The 20025-nt window shown below is 39.5% G+C and overlaps 1 protein-coding gene across 4 annotated transcripts in view; it reads right to left on the bottom strand.

The window, feature by feature from the left end:
* The window catches only part of rbfox3a (RNA binding fox-1 homolog 3a), a 376227-nt gene that overhangs the window by 136597 nt on the left and 219605 nt on the right, over positions 1-20025 (bottom strand). For all 4 annotated transcript variants that reach the window (XM_017482608.3, XM_017482612.3, XM_047159288.2 and 1 more), the window contains exon 5: positions 3911-4032. In XM_017482608.3, coding sequence (XP_017338097.2) covers positions 3911-4032 — 122 coding nt within the window. The remainder of the gene's footprint in view (positions 1-3910; positions 4033-20025) is intronic.

Below are 20025 nucleotides of genomic sequence, written 5' to 3'. Positions count from 1 at the left end.
CCAAACATCCATCTGTGGATTGGAAAGTACCTTCGTTTCACTACCGATGTAGCAGAGAAATATAAAACACCTTATTGGGTTATGAAACATCTTATTGGGTTGCAGCCTTATGTTTCACATGATTCATTTTCATTTGAGCTTTTAATCAATACAAATACTACATCTGATTTGAATCCACCATTATCAGAGTTCAGTATATTACACAGCAAACGAAGTAATATAGTTATGCAGACATTTTATTTTTTTATGGATTTGTTTTTAACACAGAGTCAGCCTCTTCTGTCTATCAGTCCCCACAGGGACAAGTCAAATACTGAAGTGAAATCCTTCAGCAACTTGGATTAGAGATACCATCTCTATCAAAATAGCATCAGTCTATTTCAAGTCTTGGGCATAAATAAATGAAACTAAGGCGACGCATGTGTTGTGGCTAAAACCTGCTGTACACTGAATTTCAAGAACATGGAGGAAAAAAGGTAAGTTTGAAGGAAGAAAATAAGTGAGTAGAATATAAATCAGAGACATTTTTCAACATGGCATTAACCAGGCTGATCACGCATGGAACAGATAATCGAAAAGTGAATAAAAGGGTATTCAGTATCATAAGCACACTAATCATGAGCAGGATAACTGGATTTGTTTCTTCCGCTTTCCGTTCTCTCTTTCAACCATTGTTTTTATCAACCAGCTTCATTCCTCAACCAATTCCTCTTTATTTTCTATATTTAAGTAACACTTTCAATTTATTTCCTGTTCGAATCTTTTTCTGTCTCTTTCTCTCTCTCTTCCTTTTGTACTCCAGCTTTATTGGAAACACTGCCTAGCATGCTCATGGTGCTGCTTGTTCAGGTTAAGTACTAAGCGGACGAATGGCCCTCGGGACGTCATTTTCCATTACAGAGACAAGAAACCTTTCCTTTGAGAGGAAGGAGGAAAGAATAGTCAGAGACCTGAATAGGTTATGCGTCTTGTCGTGTTCTCTTTTTCTTGTGCCTGCGATCCATTTACTCAATATTTAATGTCAGTATTGTCCAGTCCATGGGTTTGATCTCTGTTTTTAACATGAGTTTCTCATCAAGTCCCACAGCCTTGTCACTAACCTGATATGATTCTTTATAAGAGCTAGATAACGAGTATTATTTTGTACACTTTGACCTTTCTTATCCCTTAATGCAAGTAGAAAAATACGTCTCCTATTCCCTGTACACACATGGCCACCTATCACCTGTCCTAGTCATCGTGTTCTCCACTGACCTACATTCATTCCCATGCATATGCTCCATAACCCTGTGTTAAAGTTATTCAGAGCTTACTTACTAATAAGACACAAACTGGGTGTAAGGAGCAGCGCTGAAGATTGGAGCAAACCCAAAAAACAGGAGTCAAGTGATCATTCCCTCTCACATAAACCCAGGTGTCAAGCTGAGTCAAGGCGAGCAGAATGAGCCAGTTGCATTTTTTTGTCTTTAAGCAGGCAGATGAGCCAGTGTCCATGCCAGATCATCTTAATTAGGAGCCAGTAGCGGCCAACGGCAGGTGAACACATCTGGGAGGCCATATTGGCCACAAGCACAGGGAGTCTTGGAAATAGTGCAAGCCTACGAATATTTCAAAGCAGCAAAAACAAGTGAACAGATTTTTTTTTCCCTTTAAAAACCCAAAATTGAGCTGTAATAATATAACCACACATAATGCAATGTAAATGTTCATCACCACATCAGGGTGGCAGATATTAAAAAGCCTCTGTGATGGCAGAGTTGTGCTTATGTTGTGTGGTTCGAAGACCTAAGAAGCCCAAGAGTGCTATCAATTACATGTTTTCTGCTGAACAGCTGAAATTCGGCTCTGACAGCCAGCTGACAGTGTTCAGCATTATCCAGCCATCTATGTGATGCCAGCGACAGTGATTGGACATTCCCATTCCAGTAATCCCTTCTCACCTACCCACCTCGTTTTCATCAGCCGCGAAGTGGGGACCCGTCAAGCCGTTTCCACATGCAAACCAAGTACCTAACACACCTCGTAATGAGGACTCGTCCCACTCTCACACACACGCTCAGTGGTGCGCGCACACAGTTCTCAGTGCACTGTAACTCTTAGTCCTGTCAGCCAGTCCGCCTCAGTCTGCCCTGCCTTCTTCATTAGTGCTTTAGCCAGCGTCATCATTTCTGCCTCCATAAACTCAGTGGAGCTGCATGCCTCTTTCCTCCACTCACTGGGCACTCTTTTCCTTTCCAATTACTGCTACAATTCATTTATTCATTAACCCGCCATGGAAAATCGTGTGAGACCAAGTTTGAAAAACAAGTGCCCTGCATTTTTCTCCATTTGATGGTGGTTCTCGATGTTTTGAACACCTTGGAGAGACGGTTAAAATACAGTTTAGTGGAAGCGGTGTTGTACTGGAATGGAGACTAGATACCTGGACAGGAGCCTTTCCACACAACCTGCTTGTGTCCAAGCTAAGACAGCAGCTGCCACACATTTCAAAATCTCTCCATGCTAATAATTACACATTTTCTCTTACCACATATCGCAGGACAGACAACTAATTTGGTTCATTTGAAAGAGAAAGCACATGGTCAGAGCACACTAAATTAAACACAGCCTTTATCATCGCATGACAGCTCATACAAAATCACTTTCACTAATCACAATACACTATAATTGGCTTCACTTAAATTGCAGACAGCAGCTGAACAGTTTCTGAACAGGCAAACTTTACAGTTCAGAGAAGCTAATATGAGTCAGTGAATTATTATATGTAAATTGCATTCATGATAAAAAAAAAAAAAACAGAGCATGTATAATATTGTACTGCAAAATATGCACAGAGATACAAACTGATGAAATTATAGACAGAGCTGCCTCTTTGAAAGCCATCACTTCAGGTCAATGGCTCAGCTATGACGTGTGCTGCTCTCATTCTGTTTTATTGAATTTTTTCACTGCTTGAAAGACCTTTGAAGATAACAAAATAAAGACAATGCACTGAAAACATTTGAAGACATCTCAATGCCCTGCTCAGCACATCATAGCAAACTGAAAGTATTTATGTTGCTAAAAAAGACTTCTGAATAAAAATCAATTAATTAAAATCACCCAACCATTAATCAATGTACTACAGTACGTCTACAAGTTTTACTTTCACGTCCCTTCTATTCCATACTGGAATGGAAGTAATGGAAATACTTGCAAAGTGATCTTGTTAATTAAATAAGCCTCTAAAAACAAGATGCAGAAAAACAGAAAGGCTTACAGCTGTGAATAAGTTGCATTTTCACTCCGATGAGCACGTTTGCTTCTATTCCTTGATGAAGTCAGCATTGACGCACACCAATTCTTAATAAAACTCAAACTTTATGAGGCAGTCATGTGTGCTAAGGTTACAGTCCAATTAAAGCTACATTACTCTTAATATTCACATTCAGAAAGTTTCATGGATGTTTTCAACTATCTAGTGCAGCAGTATCACATGTATGATTCACTAATTTTACAATTCATATGTAATTCAGAAACTGATTTTTGGATATTTTAGACAGTAATGAGGGAGGTCTTCAGCATTAACCTCACATCCACTCCCACTTTCTATCTCAACACAATAGGGAAAAGGAAGCACTATAAATTAAGCCTACAATGCCAACAGCAAAACAACAGCCTTAGTAGAATTATGTGATTCAATTTGTTCATACTACCACCATAAGATACGTAAATCTTGCTTACAGAGTTTCGTTGGTAAGATAAACATCCAAAGTGATGTAGAAATATAGAATTTTCCTGGATTTTGAAATCCCATCATGTGTTCAGCCTATACTCGGCCTAAAATGCGGCAAAAGCCAAGCCACAGCTGCAAGTGGATATGGCATGGATGTGGATCGACAAGGAAAGCACATAGCAGGTAATTACTCACCAGTCTTGTGACAAGGGGAACCCCAAAATGCCAGAAGTGATCGTTCAGCAGCCCACTGTACACTACGTTTCCAAAGAGAGCAATGTTTCCGGTTTTACACAGCCCGTTTCCTGGTTTAGTTTCTGGAGGAGCACAGAGAAATAGCACATGCTTAACAGATATTTCTGCAAACCTGTAGAGCATATAGTGACTACTACTTTGTGTAGAAAGAAAAGCCGTGAAAGAGACTTTCAGCAGGTGGAAAAACACATACACATATATTTCATGGTTAAAAGTTTGTGGACACCTAACCATCAGACCTGTATGTGGGCCATCCTCAAACTGTTGCCACGATATTGTAAGCAGATAATTGAATAGAATGTCTTGAAAATTATGTATGATGTAGTATTACAATTTTCCTTCACTGGAACTAAGATCCCCAAACCTGTTGGAGTCATAACAGTGTCCCTGAGCACAAATCAAGGACCATCAAGACATCGTTTTGGAATGGAAGAATTTGAGTGGCCTGCACAGAACCCTGACCTCAACCCCACTGAACACCTTTAGGATGAACTGGAACACCGACTGCATCCCAGGCCTCCTCACCTCCTCACCTGTCTGACTTCACTAATGCAAGTACCCACAACCATATTCCAAAATCTAGAGGAAAGCCTTACCAGAAGAATGAAGGTTATTATAACAGCAAAGAGGGACTAAATCTGGACTTGGATGTTCAAAATGCACATATGGGTGTGAAGGACAGGTGTCTACAAATATTTGGCCATGTAGTGTATGTCATATGTTATGAACACACATACATACATATAGAATAACAACTGAGAATTAATTGGACCTACAATTTCAGGAACCACAAACAAAGAACACAAAGGTTTTATGAAGTTTTGTGAATATATAACACAGTATTATAACAATAATAATATAACGGTAAAATTATATTCAATCTAATTACCAAAAAACAATACTCTTCCCATGTAATCTCAGTCTCATATAGTTTTCATATAAAGCTCCACGAGGAGCTTAAATATTACACACACCCATCTCTCTTTCTCTCTCTCTCTCTCACACACACACACACACAAACCGCTTTTACTTCTCCTTTTCTCCACCACTCACATGCACTCCTCTCTCTCTCTCACACACACATATCTTTTCTAAGCTCCATCTCTCACAAGCATCTTCCCTGAAGATGTTTGAAACATGACTTGTACAGAACACATAAAAGAAGCCACATGCAGTACGTTAAATTATTCTCCATAAATGCCAACTCCAGCAAAAATATGCATTGTGCCTCAAAACAACAGGGAGGCACATATTGTGTGGTGCATCACAGCAAACCGTGCACTCATTATTGAAAAACAAAAAGGAAAAAAGCCCTATTAAAATGTCACTTGTGCTCTTTGTGGCTGGGCTGGCGCATGAGTTTTAGAGTTATTAATGGGCCTGGTGTGATTGTTTATGGTGACTGCCTGCCGCAGGCTCTACGGACCTGTCTGTAAAGTCCACGGATCATCCAGTAGCACACTCCCCATGAATATGCATGTGCATAGGCCATGCTCCAGCGAATCGATCACAGCTCTAGCACATTTATATCTGTGCCACGTGGCTGATTTTTATAAAATGATATAGCCTAATTAGCAATAAAATTGCTCACCCCATAGCTTTTTTAATGCAGGGGACAATGCATGCACAGGAGACTTTGCAGCAGGATAAAGAAATATGCATTCCAGGTGATGTTCTTTTCTTTCTTTTTTTTTTTTTGCAGGTGATGTAACTTGATCAGAACATACATGGTTGCATCAGTGCCTGAGAGGAGTGTGGAGTTGAGAAAGGAGAAGGATTCAGGAGGCATAGCTGGCAGGCATCACTTTGGAAGATCCCCTCTCATCCATAGGAATTCTGTTCATCATGCCTCATTGTGTGATGAGTTATTGACAGTGAGACTAGAATGCTGAGACTAGCGAGATACAATACAGCTCCACGCTACCAACCCCAAGGCTACTCCATCAACTTCTCTTACTTTCTGCCTCACTTTCTATACCCCTCAGCTTTACGCTCACTCTACTCCGACTTTTCTTCTCCTCCTGTTTCCTCTCTGTGGCATTGTTTCTATTTCTTCTCCCTTTCTCTCACTTTCTCTGACAACTTCTTTTTCTTACTCATGCCTCTCTGTCTTAGAGTTTGAAAAAAGAGCTTTGAAATGTCAAAATTGTCATAGACAGTACATGAGGGTGAGTACTTTTTTTTTTGTTGAAAATGCACTAATTGTGTTGTTTAAGACAGTGAGCTACTTTATATTTACTTCAATTAACTATCACACACGTACGCTGTGACTAACTGATGCCTCCTTGTTCTGTAAGATAGTAGAACAAAAAAATAACATTCAGCTTTCACTTTCACCTTTTTTTTTTGTGCAATATTAAATCAGCAAAAAAGCAACACAAATGTTAAATTGAAATTGAATTCACTTAACAAATAAATTACAAATGGCATGCACAACTTGGTGAAAATAACTAGATAAATAGCAATAATAACATTTCCTTGTGAACAACAACATTTTTGTTTTCCTACAGTTAGTATTTTTAACTCATATTTAACCATGTCAATAAATAAGGCAGTTCATCTAATTGTACTAATGGTTAAAAATTCCAGATACTGCTAATACCATTAAATAATCAACAGACAGTAAGCTGGAAAGCTAAGCATCACTTTGTAAATATATGTCCTCGTTGCTTCTTAATTGGGACCTTTTCCCTCCTGAAACCTGTCCCCCTGGCTTCAGACCTCATGCTCTGGTCCCGGCCCCCCACTGTTTTTCCAGCCCACGCTCTGTTCTGGCAGTGCTGAGTGCACACAAGCAGGCCTGGAACTTCCTCTCCACAGGCCAGTTCTGTGAGCACCTCCAGCCAACCCAAACACACCAGCCCTTCCATATGGCCATAGCACCTTGCCCGCTCCTGGGCTGGAACCGAAGCCAGCAGGGCCGGAGTGAACAGAGCCTTCCAGAGGCCTCTCCAGGGCTTCATGCCACCTCTTCAAAAGATGTATTCATTACCCCTCCTGTACCCTGGGGATGTTCCATAGCCTCTTTACAAAGCGTGCAGTGTGGCAGAGCCTGTTTAAACACGACTCCTAGACCAGTTCATCATGTGCAGTGTGCAGGCACACTGATTAATACAGAGAGGGGGGCCATGGCAGCAGACAGAGCTACAAGGGATTCGGTGCATTAATAACACCATGCTATTGCCACTGCTGGCACCTCTGCCCTTCTCTCTCTCTCTCTCTCTCTCTCTCTCTCTCTCTCTCTCTCTCTCTGAAACACACACACCTGAGGAATAATAAAATGAGAAGATCATCATGATGTATTGTCAGTAAATGTTGGGAACATGCTTTCATTAGTCTTTCACTAATGAGAATGACATACATTAAAATGAATGATTTTTTTTATATGCAATCCATTTATTTTTCACTTTGCAGAGGCAGAAATTGATCAGATCATTCTTCGCAATCCTGGCTGCATGTTGCTTTTGTCATGTGACAGCATTGCAATGCATAAAATCATGAAGATCAAGTGGTCAAGAGGGTCAGTTAATGTTCGTATTAAGCATCAGAATGAAGGAAAAAATGTGATCTCAGTGACTTTGACCATGTCATCGTTGTTGCTGATATCCTGAGACTTTCATGCACAACAGTTTCTAGAGCAATAGTCTCAGACCCTGTTCCTGGAGATCTACGTTCCTGAAGATTTTAGCTCCAACCATGATCATGCTCAACTGACCATCTAATAATCATTGCCTTAAGAAGTTATTAAAACAGGTTTGTTAGTTTTTGGTTGGAGATGAAACCTGCAGGAAGGTAGATCTCCAGGAACAGGGTTGGTGACCACTGTTCTAGAGATAACACACAATGGTGCAAAACAACAACAACAAAATGAATAAATAATCCAGTGCGCAGCAGTTTTGAGTGTGGAAATGGCTCGTTGATAAAAGACTGGCCAGGCTGGTTCATGTGGCAAATAACCACTCTTTACAAACTAGGTGAGCAGAAAAGAATCTCAGAGGTGACTTGGCACTGGAGAACCCAGAGAAAGCCCACACGGACACAGTGAGAAAATGTGAAAGAACAGACTGGGGACCTTGGAGCTGTGAGGCAGCAATGATATCTGATGGTTACTAAACTTCAATTTTCCCATTGTCTTTAATAGGGTGGCCTAGACATGATTTAAACACAATGTATTGAATGCATCTTTAGTATAAGATTCCTGAGAGAAAATAAGCCCAGTACCATCACTACCTGCAAAGAATAATGTCATAACAGCATGCAACTTTCTGTTGCCAGTTTGACATGTTGGATATATGTCTAGAAAAGGCAGAAGAAGATATTTTGCATCTGAGCATGCTATTGATGAGAACACTAAGCAAATACAACGTCGTCAGTTAGGCCTCTAAATATGCTGAGGCCTCCAAGCTGAAAAAAAAAAAAAAAAAGTCTCCCAGAAGGCAATGTCAGTAGATTGTGGGAAGCGATAAAATCCAGAAAAATAAGCTTATGTAATATTTTTTCTTCAAAGAGTAGAGATTACTGTTTGTTTGTTGTATAATGTTTGTTGGTGTAACTGATCCACTACACCACAGAAAAAGAGTTCAAAAGTCTCCACTGGATTGAGGGTTAGAAATGGTATGTTCCAAACTAATGTATTAATATATGGCTAAATCAATGCTTGATGTCTTTATAGATTACTTCAAAATCATAAAAAGAGTCTTGACAGGAATAGCAGAGTACTACAATTTAATTAAACTCCGTATCCTCCCTCTGTGCAGCAGCCTGATTAAAGTAGCAGTCAAATAAAGCAGCATTTAATTGGCATACACCACAAAAGCTGTTTGCATGTTTATTTAACATTAATATTTTATTTAACATAAAAATTTAGAGCCCTAATTGGGTAAACTTGTGTAGGCAAGAGTGAGGTTCCTGGCTCCACAATCACAGGACCCCCCAACACCCCCCAGCCCCATGCCCCACTGTTTAATGGACTATGACTGAAAAATGATCCCAGGCTAGTTTAATATTTCTGCAGTCATACTTGATGAAAATCCCTGCTCTCATTGGCTAAGAGCCACACATTAAAAAGCAATCATAGCTACCTGGACCTGCTGGTGAGAATCCCCAGCGGAGTGAACCACTTGGCCGGGCCTGGTGGAGCGCGGCATTCCAGCATGGGGAGGATCATTAGCATCTCAGGTATCTCGAGTGTGGCATTCCGCTAGCCCATCCAGAGCCGGCCTCCTCTTGTGTGCCCTCGCCATCCTCACTTGGCATGGCACCAGAGACAGCTGGGAAGCTTGGCCTCCCCTTCCGCCCTCACCACACCTCCCTCTCCCTGCTTTTTCTCTACGCCTGTCAGTTTAGCGTGCTGGGCACCCAAACTAGAGGCCCTTTGATCAGATACCAAACAGGCAGAGCACAGCACAGCAGAGGCCCATAGCAATCAGCCTCTCACTGTTACTGAGAGAGAGGAGAAACCAGGGGCCTGTGCAGAAGGCCCAGGGAAAACAATGCCAAGACTGCAAGTTTTTACCCCATGCCAGCACTACATGAGAGTATAACACATAAGCCATGTTTCATATGTACAGTATAAAGCAAACACACACATACTCTCTCTCTCTCTCTCTCTCTCTCTCTCTCTCTCTCTCTCTCTCTCTCTCTCTCTCTCTCTGTTACTTCTTGGCATTAAATGTATCAAACAACTAGCAAATTCTCATAGAATCTAGTTACAGCTACTTTTCAATTAGTTTTAATGCGATGAGTATAATCTTTTAGATGACAGACACCAGATGTCTTGATATTCAGTGATAAGTAAAAAAACAAAACAAAACAAAACAAAAAAACCTTCTGTTGGGTTTTGAAACAATATGAGATTTTGAACCGTTTTTTAATTTTTTTTTTAAATATGACCTGGAGAATGTGTTAAAAGCTTTCAGCTAAGGCCATAGCTAGGAATTCGGCATATTGCCATGTTCTTTAACTGTTGCAGTGTTAATTATATGGAATTAGTCAGGACAGTCCTGCAATGTTCACTCAAAAATTTCATTACTTCCTACAACTGAGTTTAACATTAATTCGCCTGTTAGCTGCATGACTGTGGATCAACATAAAACCTAGAATATTGTAATAGTTTACAAACTACATATTTTTTTTAAATGGTTAACTTACATAATCTTTGACCATTCTGTCACAATTTGCTAGCATGTAATTCCATATATCAACCTATTTTATGATCTTCTCAATGCAAATAAAAAGAGTAAGCACTCAAGCAACACAATAAAATATAACTTTAATAAATAAGGTGAAAGCATGTAGCACTTAATTATAATCAATTCATGATGAGATGGAATTTTACTTGAAGCTCCTCAGCAATTCAGAGGTGGACAAATCACTAGCCTGGGCACCTGTAGTTAGCAGATTTGTCCAGGCTATTTGTTTTTTATTTGTAGTTGACTGATGGATAGTATTGTAATGGCCCTTGATTCTGTAATTATAGTACACAATATTTGATCTGAGTCCCCTCCACATGCAGCAATACACACATTGGCCAAAGTGTGGGATTAGACTGTAGGAATTATTTTTCCAATGATTTTTGTTATTGGTCCATCCGTCCATGTATCTGTGTGAGATTTGAAATTCTCATTAGTGCAACATCTCAAGAATGAGTGGTTAAATGTGTGTAGGATTTATATAGAATTATCACTGTAATTAGTCAATAAACTAGTAACTAGTGGATGATTATATTTTGGAATTGATACAAACAGGGTCAAGGTCACAGGAAACTTTTTTTTTTGGATAATTTTCCTTCAATAACTTTCATACTGTTTGAAATAAAATGTAAGGGTATTTCTGGAATACAAATAAGTAAAAAGACTAGACTAGCATTTTTTTTTTTTTTTGATGGAGGCATCCACGTTACTAATTGGATTAATTAGCTGTCGCCCACCTTGTGCCCGAGTCCCCTGGGATAGGCTCCAGGCTCCCCGCAAACCTGTGTAGGATAAGTGTTACAGAAAATGGATGGATACCAGATATGTGGAAACATTGATGCAACCGAGCAAAACAAAGCTCAGTGCAAAGCTATGTAATGACTGCATGCGTCCATCTCACTGTTAAACATAATGAGAGAAGACGAAACTCAAATAATGTATTTCATATGTGATTTGATGAACGAAGGCCACAGATCTCAGCTGAAACTTTAGCCAACAACTTGCTGACTTTTCTCAAGGGCTCAAATACAATATGCCACATGAGAAATGTTATTAGAAGAGGATAATGATATAGATACACAGAGTGGGATTCTAGCCAGGAATTCATACATTCATTTCCCTGTCTGTATTAATAAATGACTTTTGCTAACTACTTTGCTATATTGTATGTTATTACATTATAATCGCTACCACTTTTTAGCATAATCAATTAGATTTTCAGGCAGCTAAATCATGGGACTGGGCAGCACACTGGAGCTTTCACTTGCCCAGTAGACTAGCTAATGAATTTATGATTTGTCCAGTTTTGCTACTTTAATGAACAAATTACTAAACTCATAGCAATACTTTCTCTCAATGTAGGTGTAGCTCTCAGCTTTCACCACTCTGTCATGTGCACAATCCAGAGAATGTGTTAAAAGCTTTAACAGTTCAGCTTATGCCATAGCTAGGAATTCACATACTTCCATGTTCTTTAACTGTTGCAATGTTAATTATATAGAATTAGGCAGGACATTCTTGCAATATTCACTCAAAAATTTCATTACTTCCTACAACTGAGTTTAGCATTCATTCTCCTGCTAGCTGCGTGACTGTGGATCAACTTAAAATCTGAGAATATTGTAATAGTTTGCAAGCTATATTTTTTAAAATAGTTTAACTTACATAAACTGTGACCGTTCTGTCACAATTTGCTAGTATGTAATTCCATATATCAACCTCTTTTTTTTAATGATCATTTAAATGCAAATAAAAGGAGTAAGCACAAAATATAACATTAAAATAACAGGGTAAAAACATTTAGCACTTAATAATAATTAGTCCATTCAGTGTTTGTAGGGACTGACATCTTTATTTAGACTGATTTCCTCAAAATGTCATGCTTTCACATCCTTTAAAAGTTCATCCATATGAAGATCTCTTTCCCTGCTTCACTATGAGCACAATAGGAAATGTTCCTGACAGGAGGTTAGTATTATCTGCTCCGTGTTCACAAAGAAACAGCAAAAATGGTTGATCAATATTTCTCAAAGTGACCTAAGTAATCTATAGTTTACCTTTGTACAACGTCTGGAAAATTATCTTGTAGGAATGCACACAGATCCTAATTATTACATTAGGATTGAAATATACTGTATATCCACGTAATGCAGTGCACATTGCATTGTGATCGAATTCAACACTTGTAGGTCATTCCCTAACTTTCAGATTAATACATACTGCCCTTTCTTCTCCTTTCATGCTTCCTCTGTGTCTTGTATTGGAAAATTCAGCACAGAAGGTCTAACTGAGAAGTCGGTAAGAAAGGTCTATTAAAGACCAAAGCTGATTGATTGTTACTGACCTGGCAACCCATGATCTCCAGTGCAGTGACCAAATGGAGGCATTCCCTTGTTACCCACTGGTAACAAGAGCCTCACATGCTCTCTCTCTCTCTCTCTCTCTCTCTCTCTCTCTCTCTCTCTCTCTCTCTCTCATGCACACTTGCTTGCACACACACACACACACACATACACACATGCAAACACACACACACACACACACACACACACACACACACACACGCACACACACACACACACACACACCAATTCTGAACTGAGCAAGAGACTGTTTGTGTCTTATGCTGCATTCGAGGTAATCCGCCTACAGCTGGTAAAACCCACCAACAACACCCCCTTAACTTGAAATTTCAACTTGTCAATTTCGGGTAGTCTTCACAACTACCAGTTCCTTCCCCATTTACTGAGTGACTTCAAATCAACATAGCTGTGCACTTTGTGAACAGTGTAAAGAATCCCTTCTGTACTTTTAAATTAGTTGATAGCAGTATTGGCTTTAGATTAATTGATACACAGGCAGAGTACCTGGTTAAATCTAAAACGTTGACCATACTGATTTGAGAAGTTAATCAGCAACATTAGAGTTATCACTAACTTTTGCTGGCTAGCTTGTTGCTAAGCTACTTGCTATTGTCTGGCATTGTTGCTGTACTGCAATTTCAGTCCAACATGTTACATGAATGTTTAAAGTTCACTATAATAGAAAACTGACAGCAGCCACTCAGGCCTGTAACTATAAAAGTGCATTTAAAGTAGTTTTTTTATAATCTTTATGTGCTCTGACAGAGCAAACTAAAGACATGGTTTCATGATGGTTTTCACGTCAAATGTCAAACTTGCCTAGGTGGGAAATTATGTTATTACAAACTGTAAATTATCTCTTACAATGAACCAAGAACATTAAGGTGTGGGGCCACCATGACCCACCAGATCAGATTCAGTGCTTCTTTGCATACATATTCTGAAAATCTCTGGAACTGTACTGGAGGGATGAATTCCATTCATCCAAAAGATTTTCCCTAAATTAGTGCCTTGATCATGGTGATGGAAAACTTGGTCTAGTAAGTCAGTTCACAATCTCTAATAGGTGTGCAATTTGTTTGAAATCGGATGATTTATAGTTATACCTATGTAATGATTTGCAGTTACCTTTCATTCTAAGGAAAAAAAGGACCCAAACCATGGACCCAAACCATGCAGAACAGAGCCACTATTTTCCACTTTAACCATTAAAACGGGCATGGACGGAGGTTGACTTCAACCTGGTGTTCATCAAACCACTCAAATAATTTTAGCCATATCATCCGGGGATATGAGAACATCATGAGGAGTGTTTGCACCACAGAATGCAGCTGGTCCTCTAAAATCACCTGATATTTGTTGGCTGCTAAATGATCATGCATCGCAATCTGTTGATTTCTTCATGATGGCTGCCAAAACCATTATTGATCTCCACTATACTTAAACTTGGCAGCAGACATTGTGGGTTGACGGCATGCACTGGATTTGGCTCCAAACATATAAAATCCATCCAGATGAAGGAAATATGGTGAAAGTTGACAGTAATATGAATCAGACTAAATGACCCACCAACCCCCATCCCCACCCATTACTGTAGGGACCAGGGTTTGTGCTCCTTACAACAATTTATGCATTCTTTACTCTGGTGCAAAGGTTTTCTGAATGGCAGACCTGGCATGAATTCCAGCTTTGTGAAGCTCACAATGTTTTGTTTAGACTGTGTAATAGTGCTCATTCAATTCTGTGGTTATTTCTGTGTCTGTGTTTCAGGGGCATTTAGCAGTTTATTCATTTTGCATTGAAATCCAGGATAACATGTAGACTCCCTGAACCTTCAGGAAAAGCAGAAGTGTTTCATCTGGTTCAGGTTTGGGTGTATTATTTATTTTATTATTTTTTTTAAGTTGGTTGATTATGATATTTAGTATGTTTTTCATACTTACACCATTATTACCTCATAGGTACATCAAATCAACATAGCTTGCATTCATAGGAGCAAATTGCTTCAGGGCTATCACAAATGCCTTTATCATCATGATATTTTCTTTAGGATATCTTGAACTTTCTTCCAAATTATTCAAACCCACTGACTGCCAGCTGCTCGCCAAGCATCAATCAAGCCCTGTATCCTGGCATGGAACAGATCAATGGCAGACACTGCAGCTCATTGATAGAGGACAGCTCCTGACTAAGATATAGCATAACTTTTCTGCTGCCGAGTCCAGCAATAATCGCAAGGTCAATCAGAGGTTTTCAAGATGGCAATGCTACACTGATAATCAGTGAGTTTTCAGCCACCATGCACTTCAGAAAATCATTAAATCCATAACGTTCAGCTCAAAACCAGCAGGACAAGAGTGATTTTATGCATAAAATTCTGATCTTGCATGTCCATGAAGCTGAAAGAAGTCTGAGAGCCGTCCCATTCCTTCATTCCCGTGGAAATGTGTAACATGTGTGGACTCTTGCCATGGTGGCGTGTGGCATGAGAGGAGCAGTGAGAGCTGGCCATTAGGGAAGAGCTATAGGTGCGCACAGGGCTCAGGTAATTAAGTGGGAGCACAGGCAGGGAAAGCAGGCCTCCAGATTTATGTGGCGTAATACTGCATACGCTGCACTCCCCCATCTCCCCCTCCTCAGCCCAATCTCATAAAGCATTAACTACCGGACCATTCAAATGCACTCTATCATTCTCTTTTCAGTTCTCGTTTTTTTTACTCTCCCGCATTCTCTCTCTCACTCTTGCTTTCTGGCGTGTCTGCTCTGCCAGCAGGTTTCTCTCCTCCTATGGCATAATGTGCCACCTGCCTATCTGACAACGGTAGGCCAAGACACATCAGTAAAGGAGAAGAATAACAAGCCAGAATAACAAGTTGCTTTTCTCTCTCTTTTTCACCCCCTATGCCCTCATTTTTCATTTCAACAGAGATTAAAGTCATTTCAGTTCAGGGTCATTTGGGGGGTGGAGGGGTGCATCTTCGATCAGTCCTTCTCATCTTGGCAGGGATTCATGAAATCCATTGGCCCATATGTTTTGTTATAGTGAATTACATGCTACCTTTTGATGCAGAATATATAACATATACTTTTAAAGTTTATATAACTTTAAATTATGACCAGTGATAATGGTGAGACACTCTTAATCAGAAATATAAATCTAATATTTGATCAGTAGAAATAAACCATCGTTTTATGGAATAAGCAAAAGAGCCAGGATAATATGCTGGTGTGAAAGTTAGTCTCCATTTCAGACCGTGTAATCATATTGTAACATGAAACCAATGTGGATACAAAAAAACACAACAAGCAGAATAATGGTACTGATATGTTTTTCATGGTCTAGTGGTTAAGCATGCCTGAGCTCTGTTTTTCTCTGATGTGTGAACTGTTCAGAAACTGGAGCACTTCTGCAGCTGCTTTGCTCATTGTAGAATAACTTTAAAGCTACACAAAAACTTTTAACGTTATTAATACAACATTATTTACCATATTTTGCCTTTTCCACAAAATAATTTACTAGCATTTACATACAGACAGACAAACATGTTCGGATACCCTATCTCTGGATGGAGCTCTCATCAACTGGAGGCTACAGCCTGGAGTTTGCTCAGGATGGTACCGCTTGAAGTACCATGGAAATGGTTTTGGATCTCAATTCCACATGGACATTCTCACGGTGGTTGCTGGGAATACGGTTGCTGCTATGGCCTTGGGACTGGAATTACCACATGCAGTTTTGCACTCGGGTCGCTTTTGGTGAATAGTGAACTAGTTCAACAAATACTTCATGTACAAACCATAATGAACTTTCTTTTACTTTCACACTATCCATTGTTACCCAGATGAGGACGGGTTCCCTTCTGAGTCTGGTTCCTCTCAAGGTTTCTTCCTCATATCATCATAGGGAGTTTTTCCTTGCCACCGTCGCCACCGGCTTGCTCAATTGGGATTAATCCACACACTTAAAATTTGTATTCCATGTTTATGTATTTCTGTAAAGCTGCTTTGAGACAATGACCATTGTAAAAAAGCACTATACAAATAAAATTGAATTGAAGTCTAAGTTCCTACACATGTAATATTGTCAGAGCATTTACAATGTGACTGAAAAATGTGGAAGCTGGAAACCCCAACCATTACAAATATCATCAGTGTGAACAGATACTTATTGTATTTTATAACTAACATCAGTTACAGTGCACTGTTATTAACAGTAGTCTTATGGGTAGCTCCATGGTATAAACTGAGAATCCATTTACAAGTTTCATAACAAGGCTCCAGAAGCTTCCATACTGACAAATAAACAGAGCAATGCTAATAGAGAGCTATCAGGAAGTATTATTGTATTCATAACACTTCTGCTTATTGCACACAGCTGGTGTGCACTCAGTCTGATGTTAAAAATGGACTTCATTTAAGAAAATAAATGGCTGTTGTGCTGAGGCTCCCTTCCTTAGAGATTGCACTCTCAGTGGTTGGGTCTAGGTAATGTGTGTGTGTGTGTGTGTGTGTGTGTGTGTGTGTGTGTGTGTGTGTGTGTGTGTGTGTTTGTGTGAGACTGTGATTCAGGAATCAGCAGTGCTCTCCTAACCTCTCCATATATCCCCATCAGTGTGCTAATCAATCAGGTGGGCAGGCTGCTCTGACCACACAGGGTGTGTCACTGTAGGACTCATCCTCAGTCTCCTCCACTTCCTCTTCCTCCTCCCCACTAGGTGGACAATCTGCCACTGGCCAAATTCCCCATAAGTGCTCACTTCTAGGCAGTTTATGAGGAAACAAATATAGGTCTGCAAACAATGTCCAAGAACAGCACATTATTGTCTAATCCTATTTCAAAAAAATTGAAAAAAGTGCAACTTAATCAAACTGTACTAAGCGCATGGGTCAAATTATATTGAGCATTTAACGAAAACCAGCTTGAAGTTGCTTGAATCCGAACAAACAGAAAGCAGTGTGACAGTCACAAATGGGCAAACAAAGCAGGCATGATTTGGCCATTCATTACCCCGTAACTAGCTATTGTTGATGTTATGAGGCAGAGGTAGGCAGGATGGCCTCCACAGAGATTTTGGTTTCAATTAAAAAACAACACCTGCAGAGGAAGCCCTACATGTAGCTCTCAGCATCAGACACACAGAAAAAGGAAGCTTATTATGGAAAGCATTGAGTTAAAATCCATAGTACAGGTAAATTTACAAGCTAAGAGCACCAATTCTGATTTGTATGAATATTAAAGAAGCTTCATGGAATATTAGACGTATATAAAATATTCATGTTATCATGAAGCACTTTGAAGGCTGAGCAATTTTTCACAATTGTTACAAATTTTAAAAGTAAGCTTGAAAAATATCCAAATGCCAAACAGGAAGACCAGGCTCCTCTTATCGTCTTGTTTGAGTTCTGGTCAAAACCCTGCTTGGCTCTCTGCTATATCTCTGGATATATGTATATCTTACAGAAGCCATCTCTCTTTCCCACCACCGTGTGAGCTTGTGTATGTTTACAGATCACCTTGGTTTCAGAGGAAGAGAGAAAAAAACAGCTTACGCTCGATAGTAATAATCATAATAATAAAAAAAAGGTGCAATGAGGACTCTTCAGTGCCAGAAGCCGAGTCATTAGTGTTCTACAGGCCTCTGCAGGAGCGATGGGACCATTTTCCTGCATTGCATTGGGATCGAGGAAGCTCAGCAAATTTGTCGTCATGACATAAGGACAACGTCCTTTGTGCTGCGCTTCTGGAAATGGATTTGGAGATGTGCACTAGGGCTCGGAGGCGCAGCTCGCTGACAAATAAGCTAATTCTGCATGAGTGCACAGACAGCAGGAGAAGAAATCAAGCAACTGGGTAGAGAGAGTGAGAGAGAGGGAGAAAGAGAGACACTACTCGAAATTCACAAGTTCAGTGAGTCTTTTTTTTTTTTTTTTTCACATTGCCCAAGGCAAGTATGTCAAACCAAGCCAAGACTCCTACCAGCAAACTTTATCTCTGTAGCTGTGCAGGGTTGAGTCCTACCAGGGACAGTATGTTATGGCAATCAAATATCTGATGTGAAGTCCATCTGTAAATCACTAGAATGTGATGTGGATCTTACTTTTATGACCTTCCAAGTTGAACATAGGATCATAAATCCCAGAACCAATGAATGATTAAACCAATGAATAAGTAATAAGAATATGTTTGATTATACCAAGACCAAGGTTTTCTGGACCTAAGATGGACATCATTATTGATGGTTATTTTCTGTACAGAACTAAAAGTCTAATAATGGTCTATGAGTGTCATACTCGTACACACTGCCATGAGAGACGACACAGTCCTGTGAGCAGGCATGGATTAGAGACCAGATTATCCTGTCATGTTCAAGAGCCAGTTGTTGATCACTGGTTTAACACACTGATGAATAACCTTTAGTCCAGGGGTACAACTACTGGATAGTGCAGACAATATGGAGTAAATTTACACACACACACACACATACACACACACACACAATCCATGACAAATTGCGATTCAGTACCAATGTTCGGTCTCCAGAAGAGGCATATTATTGCATAATAAAATTACATAAAAAAAAGAAAGAAAGAAAAAAAGCTGCAACAGCAAAGACCCTCAGCACAATCAGCAAAATCTGTGGAACAAAAGCAGCATGAGATACTAATTTAGGATTCTGGTATTTATTTCACATTGATTTCAGGCTGCTTTTGCATTTGCTACATTAACGCTGTTATCATAAATCACATGACATAACTAATGCTCTCCTCTGCAAATACTAGCATTTGTCTACTGAGAGCGCAAAACCAAAGGTCAAATGATTAGCCTCGAACGCACACAGTTCATTAATGATTTGAATAAACCTTTGTATTCATGTGTGCATTCTCAGCAGAACAGAGTAAAATAAAGTGGAATAGAGAAAAGAAGGTCTAAATTAATGACTGCTTCTCTGTTTGCTGGCCCGTGTCTGGGGCGCAGATGACTCAGCAGAAACAAAGTCTATGCATTGTTACAGGAGCCCTGTGGATCCAGCTGCAGTGGCCGTGCACAATGAGACAAGGATCTGCCAAGGATAAAGCTGTACCACAAATGAAAATCTGCTTAACCATCACTGTGTATCAAACACAAGAGCCTACACAGTCCAAGGTGTGTGCGTTTGAACGTGTGAAATAAGTATTGATGTCAACACACACACACACACACACACACACATGCACATGCAATAGCATCAATATTGATATGTGTCATGATGATAAAGGCTTTTTAACATTAATCCATATTGAAAACATGTCGGTATGTATAATAATGAATAATTCTTATAAAACCAGATAAAAAAAACAAACAAACAATTTCTTTGCTATCAGTGGGCCATTGGATTAATTCCTTTTTTTTGTTGTTTCAAAATGAAAATGGGAAACCAGCAACAGCTTTGTATTTACCTTTTGCTTCCTGGTCAAACACTAAAATAGACAATTAATTGCTTTTTTTCATTAATTCATTTTC

Source organism: Ictalurus punctatus, chromosome 13, assembly GCF_001660625.3.
Source record: "Ictalurus punctatus breed USDA103 chromosome 13, Coco_2.0, whole genome shotgun sequence".
NCBI lineage: Eukaryota > Metazoa > Chordata > Actinopteri > Siluriformes > Ictaluridae > Ictalurus > Ictalurus punctatus.
This window is presented reverse-complemented; position numbering and strand designations above follow the sequence as displayed.